The sequence below is a fragment of the Oratosquilla oratoria genome, unplaced genomic scaffold, assembly GCF_046742065.1.
Source record: "Oratosquilla oratoria isolate Oo_2021 unplaced genomic scaffold, ASM4674206v1 SCAFFOLD230, whole genome shotgun sequence".
Lineage (NCBI taxonomy): Eukaryota > Metazoa > Arthropoda > Malacostraca > Stomatopoda > Squillidae > Oratosquilla > Oratosquilla oratoria.
In genome coordinates, this window is record NW_027467582.1 from 1 (window position 1) to 10,000 (window position 10,000).

The 10,000-nt window shown below is 44.2% G+C and overlaps 1 protein-coding gene across 4 annotated transcripts in view; it reads left to right on the plus strand.

Moving 5' to 3' along the window:
- The first annotated feature begins 2,413 nt into the window (after positions 1-2,413).
- LOC143022920 (BTB/POZ domain-containing protein 6-like) overlaps positions 2,414-10,000 on the plus strand; it is a 10,301-nt gene continuing 2,714 nt past the window's right edge. Inside the window, exons 1-7 of one of the 4 annotated variants that reach the window (XM_076181328.1) lie at positions 2,414-2,556; positions 7,199-7,360; positions 7,442-7,675; positions 8,780-8,875; positions 9,066-9,203; positions 9,319-9,621; positions 9,848-9,987. In XM_076181328.1, the coding sequence (XP_076037443.1) occupies positions 7,232-7,360; positions 7,442-7,675; positions 8,780-8,875; positions 9,066-9,203; positions 9,319-9,621; positions 9,848-9,987 (1,040 nt within the window). In that variant the 5' untranslated portion in view covers positions 2,414-2,556; positions 7,199-7,231. Of the gene's footprint in view, positions 2,557-7,198; positions 7,361-7,441; positions 7,676-8,779; positions 8,876-9,065; positions 9,206-9,318; positions 9,622-9,847; positions 9,988-10,000 lie in introns of all 4 variants that reach the window. The other 3 variants (XM_076181329.1, XM_076181327.1, XM_076181330.1) reach the window with 3 other exon arrangements.

Consider the following 10,000-nt stretch of genomic DNA (forward strand, 5'->3'; position numbering starts at 1 on the left):
GTTGATTGACCGTGATAAAGTTCTCATGCCACCGCTTCACATCAAGCTGGGGCCCATAAAGAATTTTGTGAAGGTACTAGACATCTTGGCATCCAGGAGGTGCCAAGATAAGAGGGAGGGAGGAGGGTGGAGGGGAGAGGAATATATAGGAAATGGAATGGGTGGGAGTGGTTTCTATGCCTTTTCTTTTTGGCTAGCCCCCAGGTAGGGGGAAAAAGCCTTTGGTATGTATGTACTAGACAACGACTCAGATACTTTTCGGTACCTGTGCAACAAGTTTCCAGAGTTGAGTTATGCAAAAATGAAAGAAGGTGTGTTCATAGGTCCACAAATAAGGAAGGCAATTGCTGATACACACTTCCAAGACTTACTGAATGATACTGAAAGAAATGCATGGGTGGCATTCAAATCAGTTGTAGCCACTTTCCTTGGCAATTATAAATTTGCTGACCACGTTAATGCTGTGAAGAACTGCATCAGTGCGTACTAATAGTTGGGTGTCAACATGTCCCTCAAAATTCATCTCCTCGACTCACATATTGACTTCTTCCCCGAACACCTAGGTTCAGTCAGTGACGAACACGGTGAACGTTTTCACCAGGACATCTCGGTGATGGAGTCACGGTATCAAGGTCGATGGAGTGAAGCAATGTTGGCTGACTACTGCTGGACACTTCAGTGTGACATACCAAATGCTCAGCACAAACGCAAGTCTACGGCCAAGAAATTCAAACCAGTGTGTATGGATTTCACGTGTGTATTATATGTTGAACTAGATATTACTATATATTATATGTGCCATGTACTTCAATTTCACTATTTTCTTAGCTAATGCCATGTTCATTATCATTCATGTAACCATAAATTGGTCTAGTGGAATATAAATGGTTGAAGGCGTACACAAAATAAACGGTGGGTGATATAGACAAATGGATTTCATATCCTGAATCAGCATATTTCACTTGTCTTAGAACAAGTGTTGGATACCAAGATACCTGCAACTTTTTAGAATTTGTTTATTAGTGTTATCATTATTATTATTACTCTTATTATTATTATTATTATTATTATTATCAATTACTATTATTATTGTTATTATTACTATTATCATTATTATTATCATTATTATTGTTATTATTATTATTATCAATCATCATCATCATCATTATTATTATTATTATCATTATTATTATCAATCATTATTATCATCATTATTGTTATTGCTGGGAGTTGGGCTTCGTTGCACCAAGATTCTGGGGTGTAAATACCTGACTGTCAGTTTTGTTCGAATTCGTTATATCCCGCCAAAGTTGGTCCGATAGCATAATTATGGATGGTGACACAACATATATGGTGGCATACCACAAATAGGCGCTTTAACAATTATATCTAAAAATCAAACTAAATATTCGTATATCTTGGAATAATACATATTACCCTATAAATTGTTATTTTTACCCTACACATGTTCAATTTACCCGTAGGGTGCCTCTACACTTGCCATAATTACCCTACCGCAGGATAAGATTCCTAAGAGTGGCAGCCTTGCACTGAGCAAGACCTGCAGTGAAGGCTCATCCCAGCCGTGCCAATAAGAGGCGAAATTCTCCTAAGTATCCTCCGCAAGCAAGCAAGCTTTACGATGTAACAAAACTTCCTCGGCAATTTTTTTTTTTCGTGATATAACATTATTTGATCGTGGATTTATTTTTCATGAAAAACACGTGTCTTCTAAAAAAAAAAAAAAAAAAAAAAAAAAAAAAAAAAAAAAAAAAAAAAAAAAAAAAAAAAGTGGGGGGGTGGGTGTCAGCTATATCATAAATGTATAAACGTAAGACATAAGTTATTACTGCCACTTTTTTCTCCTCTACATTGTTGACCTATCAAATGAAATCTATAAGTGGGTCAGTGTTTACGGCCAGCCATTCGTTTTGATATTGTTATAATAGGCTATTTTGTAAAATTTGACACTTTGAACTCGGACTTTCTTCTTTTTGTAGTATTCAACGCCTCTTGTTGAAGCCTTGTCGGCAGACAAGGCTATTTGTTGATGTGCACAGCTACATATATAAATAATATGTTCATTATTTTACGGCAACCATAGTTTAATCAATAATGTATTACTTTGTATATCTAATTCCGTTAAGAAAATATTTTCATAGATTTCCAACTCTAGCAGTCACCCTAATTTCAGAATAATCTTTTCGTTTTCTTTGGTACCCCTCACTTTAGAGAAAACTTTCTTTCAGTTATGTATTTCAAAAATAGTTATTGATATCCCCATTTTAAATTCAAGTCACCCTCAGTTTGGATATAAGGATGCTATTGAAAATTTAGTGACGGTAATTGAGATAAAATATTATATTTTGGACGCCTCATTTATCAGTCACACCCACGACCATGACGTCACACCGACAGTTGTTTGTTTTCCATGTTAAGAAATAGTCGAGAGAGCGCTTGATCTGTGATTTCGATATATTTTGTATAGCACATAGAACGCTGGAAGGATAATATTGGGCAGTTAGTTGCCTAGTTCAACAGCCACAAGCTCTCAAGGTAGGTGAATTCTGTGTAGAACCGGTAAACTGAAGAAAAATAATTGGAACGTACAGATGCTTGTAGACTGGGTGGGGAAGATGAAGGAGAGAAATAAATTCCTACACCTGAGGTTCAGGCTATGTTTATCTCTTGCATGCCATAAAATGGGGAGGTGTGTATCAAAATGACACACAAATTTTGTAACATACTGCAGCATGAGTAAGGGACCAACGTTGTGGTTGGTAACTCGTAAGATTTTTCCTCAAGGTTCCGGTCGAGCAAGTGTCGTCATGAGGGTGGCATTTCCTCCACCCAGCCAGCCAGCCAGCCACCCAAAGTTTTCAACCGACGAAAGACGCCATATCAGCCACCGTCTGCATTGCTGTGCATACATGTATAGATGGAAAGGTTGGGTCAAGTGCGATAAGGAAAAAGAAAAAAAGAAGAGGAGGAGGAGAAACAAAGTGAAAACATGGACGACGGACGTTCTCCCAGCGCGGCGGCGAGAACGTTATCTCACCGAGCAAGGATACTCCTCCTCCTCCCTCCCTCCTTCCCTTCTCTCCCTCCTCCCCTTCTCTCCCTCCCTCCTTCCTCTCCCCTCCTCCTCCCCTCCTCCACCCAGCCCCTTCTCCTCCTCCTCCCTCCCTCGCTCATTCCGCCTCTCCTCATCCATCCCGCCCCTTCTCTTCCTCCTCCTTCCCTCACTCTCGCTCCTACTCTCCCCCTCCCTCCCTCCATCCACCCCTCCCTCCCTCCTCCTCCTTCCCTCCATCCTCCCCACACCTCCTCCCTCCCTCCCTCCCCCTCCCTCTCTCCCTCCTCCTTCTCATCATCCCTTCCTCCCTCCCTCCTTCCCCTTCTCCTTCTCAACTCCTCCTCCTCCTCCCCTTCCTCCTCTTCCTCTCACCGTCCCTCCTTTCTCTAGCTCCGTCCCTCCTTCCCTCTCCTTCCCCTCCTCCTCCCTCCCTCTCTACCTCTCCTCCTCCTCTCTCCCTCCCTCCCTCCTTTCTCTATCTCCTACCCCCCTCCTCCTCCCTCCCTCCCTTCATTTCTCCCCTTCTCTTCCTCCTCCCTCCCTCCCTCCCCTTCTCCTCCTCCTCCTCCTCCCCCCTTCTCCTCCTTCCTCCCTCCCTCCTTTCTCTATCTCCCCCCTCCCTCCCTCCCCTTCTCCTCCTCCCTCCTTCCCCTCCCTCCCTCCTTTCTCCATCTCCATCCCTCCTCATCCTCCATTCCTTCCTCCCCTTCTCCTCCTCCCTCCCTCCTCCCTCCCTCCTCTTCTCCTTCTCCTCCTCCATTCCTCCTTTATTCCTTCTCCTCCTCCTCTCTCCCTCCCTCCGTCTCCATCACTCCTTCCTCTCCCCTCCTCCTCCTCCATCCCTCCTCTTTTCCTTCTTCACCTCCTCTCTCCCTCCTTCCCCTTCTCCTCCTCCCTCCCTCCTCCTCCTCCTCCTCCCTCCCCTTCACCTCCCTCCCTCCCTCGTCTCCCCATCTCCTCCTCCCCCTCTTCCCCTCCCTCCCTCCTTCCTCTCCCCTTCTCCTCCTCCTTACCCTTCTTTCCCTCCTTTCTCTGCCCTCTTCCTCCTTTTCCCCTCCTTCCTTTCCCCTTCTTCGCCCCTTCCTTCCTCTCCCCTTCTCCTCCTTCCCCTCCTTCTCTCTCCTTCGCCTCCTTCCTCTCCCCTTCTCCTCCTCCTCCCCCTCATTCGTTTCCCCTTCTCCTCCTCCTCCCCCTCCTTCCTCTCCCCTTCTTCTCCTCCTCCCCATCCTTCCTCTCCCCTTCTCCTCCTCCTCCCCCTCCTTCCTCTCCCCTTCTCCTCCTCCTCCCCCTCCTTCCTCTCCCCTTCCCTTCCTCCTCCCCCTCTTTCCTCTCCCTCCTTCCTCTCCCCTTCTTCACCTCCTCCCCTTCTTCTTCCTCTCCCATATCCTCCTCCTCCCCTTCTTCCTCTCTTCTCCTCCTCCTCACCCCTCTTTCCCTCCTTCCTCTCCCCTTCTCTTCCTCCTCCTTCCCCTTCCCTTCTCCTCCTCTTTACCCCGCTTTCCTCCTTCCCCTCCCTACCTCTTCCTCTCTCCCTCCTTCCTCCTCTGTCTCCCTCCCTCCTTCCCCTATCACCTCCCTCATTTTCTCCTCATGCTCTTTCCCTCCCTCCTTGTTCCTCATCTTCCCTCTCTTTCCCTCCCTCCCGCCCGCCCCTCCTCCTCCTCCCTCTCTCCATACTCCTTCCTCCCACCCCTCTTCCTTCTCCCTCCCGCCCCTTTTCCTTCTTCCTTCATCTCCCTCCTCCTCCTCCCTCCCTCCCTCCCTCTCTTTCTCTTCCTCCTTTTTTCTACCCTCCATCCCTCCCCTTTTCCTCCTCCTTCCCTCCCTGCCTCCAGCCGGCCCCCTTCCCCCTCCCTCCCTCCCTCCCTCCCACCCTCCCGATCGCATGATTGTGTGTGCATTGTCTCCTGCTTTGGCTGGCTGGGACGGTACACACACAAATTAGATGGCGGAGGGATGAGGAAGGCGAGTGTCGTCGTGTATTCTTTCATGAATTAAATGGCATCTTTATCATCTGCCTGCGGTTGTACTGCGAAGAAATTCCATTGGAAAATATATATATATTAACCCGACGACTTAGTGTATTACGGTAAATATAACAAAAGAAAAAATCAAAAGGTGGATAGGAAAAATCAAAGTTAATAAAACATCGGGGCCTGAGGGTTGGCATCCAAGAATCTTAAAGGAAATTAAGAATTAAACTTTTGTTCCATTAGAAATTATTTTCAAGAAATCCATCATATCCATCAAATCTGGTTAGCGTTACTCCCATGTTCAAAAAAGGTGACAAAAAGAAACCAAATAACTACAGATCTAAGCTTGACTGTAATCGTAGGAAGAATGATGGAAACTATCATTAGAGATGCTATAGAACACCATTTAGAAAGTGTTTGATAGATGATAGCCAGCATGGATTCAAAGGGAAACGTTTTTGCGTGACTAACTTACTCGAATTCTACAACACAGTCATCTCGAATTATGGCAAAATAAACAATATATATATATATATATATATATATATATGTCTATATATATATATACATATATATACATTATATATATATATACATATATATATATACATTATATATGTATTATATATATATATATATATATATATATATATATATATATATCCAAAAAGTTTGTATACCGTCCCTCACGAAAGACTACTTACTAAATTAGTTTCTCACGGAATAAGTGGTAACCTATTAAGTCGGACTAGTAATTGGTTAAACGATCGAAAACAGAGTTGTTCTAAATGGCAAAACTTCTAGACGGAAAAAAATGTTACGAGTGGAATTCCTCAGGGTTCCGTCCTTGGGCCACTTCTATTCATATTATACATAAATTATGTAGACCACAGACTGAAATATATTGTTTCCAAATTTGCTGATGATACAAAAATGTGCGGAATAGCAAGTGATCACTCAAACCAATTAAGTATTCAAAAAGATTCAGATAAACTACAGCAATGGTCTGAAAAGTGGCTAATGAAATTTAACACAAGTAAATGCAAGGTTATGCACATAGGTAAAAATAACAATACAATTACAAGTTATTTGGAAATTCGTTAACAAATGTGGATAGTGAAAAGGATCACGGCGTAATTATCAGTAATGGTCTGAAATCATCTAAGCAGTGCATTTTAGCCTATGAGAAAGTAAATAAGATTGTAGGACTGATTGCGCCATCTTTTGACTTTAAAAGTCCATCTCTCATTAACAAGCTATATCAATCGTTAGTTCGGTCACATTTGGAATATAATGTTTCTGTATTGTCACCGAATCTCATTAAAGACATTGGCAGATTGGAAAAAGTACAACAACAAGCCACAAAACTGATTCCAAATATAAGAAATAAAACATACGAAAATCGACTAAACATATGAATCTATTTTCTCTCTCTCTAAAAAAAAAAAAAAAAAAAAAGCGTAGACTCAGAGGTGACTTTATACAGGTCTTTAATATTCTAAAAGGAATTAGCTTCAAAAGTGACAAAATTTTCACATTTAATGAGAATGCGACAAGAAATAATGGTCTCAAACTGTCAGGAAATGTACTTAATTTGGAAGTGGATAGAAACAACTTTGCCAACCGTGTAGTAGTAAATGAATGGAATAAAGTTCTGCAGAGGTAGTGCAGTTCAGTTCGAAGCTTTAAGATTCGTTTAGATAAACACCTAAGCAAGATACTGTAATGCCTGCCATTTATTTTATAATATTTGTTAATTTATTTACTATTATTTGTTTGTTTATTATTTAACTTTACCAATTTATTTGTTTTATTATCATTTACATTATTATTATCCATTTATCATTATTATATTTTTTCGCATCCGACCTAGTTATGGACCAAAAGGTCTCCTGTCGGCATGCTCCTCCTTTGTAAAAAGCAGGTGGTTGGGGGTGGGGTGCTTTCTGATTAGTATTATGAATTTGCTCGCCCTTCCAGGATCTTTCCCGTTCGTTCTATCAGTTTAGCTCCAACTCAGTCTTTTCTAATGATTTTTCGCTTGAGTTTCTTCTGGGATGCTGTATCTATGTTTGCGTGCGAATTTATGTTGTGGTAAATTTAGGGGCAGAATACATGGCTCATCCTGACTGATGCACGGCTAAACCAGTTGGCATTTGCAGGCAGCAGCCGAAGAATTATCATGGTCGAAACCGGCAAGAAATGGCAGTCGATGTTGAAGAACGGCAAAGAGCGCATGCAGTACCTGTACACCTCGAGCGAGTTAAGCGACGTGGACATCTTCTTTTCAGAAGACGAGGAGCCTCTCAAGGTAAGTGTGGTGACTCGCATTGAATATCATTCGCGCGTTGCCCCAGAGGAGGGCTTTGGACTTAATACGTGATTCCCTCAGGTCCACAGCCTGGTCCTGTCCACGAATTCCCCCGTGTTCTTCGCCATGCTATATGGACCCCTGGCTGCCGGTAAGGACCTCACCCTTCCAAAGGACCCTCGTCACTCCTTCCAGAAGCTACTGGATCACATGTACCTGGACCGAATGGACCTAGAGTCGGTGGAAGAGGCTCTTGGGGTTTACGCCCTGGCCCACAAATACGAGATGGAGCCGACAATGAAAGACTGTGTGCAGGTATAGTATGGGGAGGCCAGCTACCCTTGCTTTCCTCCACAGTAGTTCTACTGCTCTTCTTCTGTCTCTTCTTCCTCTTCTATCTCTTCTTTTTCATTTTTGTTTTTGTTTTCCTTTCTATGTTTCTTCTGGTTCTTCTTCTATATCATCTTTTTCTGTTTCTTCTTCTGCATTTTCTTCTTGTCTCTCTTCTTCTTCTGTTCTTTTTCTATTTCTTCTTCCGTTTCTTCTTCGTTTTCATACTCTTAGTCTTCGTCTTCTTCATATTTTTCTTCTTCTACCTCTTTGTCTTCTTCTTCGTCTTCTTCCTCGTCTTCTTTTTCTTCTGAGTCTTCTTCTTTTTCTCTGTTCCCTTCTTCGTTTTCTCCATTTCCTTCGTCTTTTTCTTCTTCTCTGTCTTCTTGGTCGTCGTCTTCTTCTTCGTCTTCTTCGTCTTCTTCTTTTTCGTCATCTACTTCTTCGTCTTTTTCTTCTTTCTCTCCTAGTTTTTCTTCTTTTCCCTTTTCCTCTTCTTTTTCTTTTTCTTCTTTTTATTCTTCTTTTGCGTCTTCATCGTCTTATTTTTCTTCGTCGTCTTGTTCGTCTTATCTTTCTCTTCGTCTTTTTCTTCTTTTTCTTCTTCTTCTTACTATTATTATTATCATTATTATTCGTCTTCTTCGTCATCTTATCTTTTCTTCTTCGTCTCCTTTGTCCTCTTCTTCTTTTTTCTTCTTCTTTTCATCGTCTTCTTCCTCTTTTTCGTCTTATTTTTTTTTTGTCTTCGTTTTCTATTCGTCCTCTTCATCTTCTAAATCGTATTCTTCTTCGTCTTCTTCGTCATCGTCTTCTCCTCTTTCGTTGTATTTTTCCTCGTCTTCGTCTTTTCTTCGTCTTCATCTTCTCTCTCTTCTTCTCTTGTTGTGATAGTATGGTGAGCAAGACCAGATGATTGGTTGAGGGTGTGCGCGTGTGGTAATTCGGACGATGCCTTAGTTTGGGCGTCATTATTGAACACCACGGCAGCAGACGGGTCTCCTCTCTGTGGACAAAGATGCAATAGCGAATCATGATACACTCGACTTTTCACACTTGCTTAGGCAAACTCTCTCGTTTTGTTTTCAGTACATCGCTTCCAACGTGAAGGCGGAGACGATGCCGGCAGTGCTGGAGACTTCGCTTCTTTATGAAGACGCGGCGCTGAAGAAGAAGTGCAAAGAGGTACGTACGTGCGTCTGTTTCATGATGTGGCTGGTGTTCCTTTTGGGTAAAATGGTGATATCTACACTTATTGGAGCCAGGGTCCAAAGCCCTCTCGGTTGAAAGACGTTCGCACGTTCGGTCGCGTCAACTGTCGCCCGTCCCTTGGATTCGTCGACATGTTCAGAAGCATGGCCTCTTTGACCCACAGGTACTGGACCGCGACCCCGACGCCGTCATGCTGCCTGAGACCGTGTCTCGTCTGAGCAAGGAAGGCTTGAGGGCTTTGCTGACGGACGAGACCCTGGCCTTCTCCTCCGAGGTTGTCCCCTTCAGAGGACTGATTGCCTGGTAAGTACTAGCACTCGGGGCGACCATTCCATTCCTCTTTGCACATTGCATGACTTATGTTTTGGTAGTCGCTCATCAAGCCCGCACGCTAATGTGTTCTCTGTGCCTCTTGTTGGTCGCGCAGGGGAAAAGTCCAGCTAGGCCAGCAGGAGGAGCCGTCGGGGAGTGCACTCCGGGAGGAGATCGGGGACGACCTGCTGAGGGAGGTGCGGTTCCTGGACATGTCCTGCGACGAGTTCGTGGACAACGTGGTCGGCACGGACGTGTTGACCCACACGGAGTGCACCCACATCCAGTGTGCCATTCGAGATGCCGACCCCTCGACGTTCCCGATGACCATGCCTCTGCATCCTGCCAGGGGAGGAAGAAGGCAACGCCGGGAAGAGGACGCGGCGCTTAAGAAGAAGTGCAAAGAGGTACGTGGGTCTGTTTCCCGATGTCGTGGCTGGTATTGCTATTGGCTAAAATGGCGATATCTACACTTCTTGTGGCTAGGGTCCAAAGCCCTCTTGGTTGAAAGACGCCTCGCTTTGCATCAGAGCGTAAGGAAGCACGGCGGCATTGCACGTTCGGTCGCGTCAGTTGTCGCCCGTCCCTTGGATTCGTCGACATGTTCAGAAGCATGACCTGTTTGACCCACAGATACTGGACCGCGACCCCGACGCCGTCATGCTGCCTGAGACCGTGTCTCGTCTGAGCAAGGAAGGCTTGAGGGCTTTGCTGACGGACGAGACCCTGGCCTTCTCCTCCGAGGTTGTCCCCTTCAGAGGACTGATTGCCTGGTAAGTACTAGCA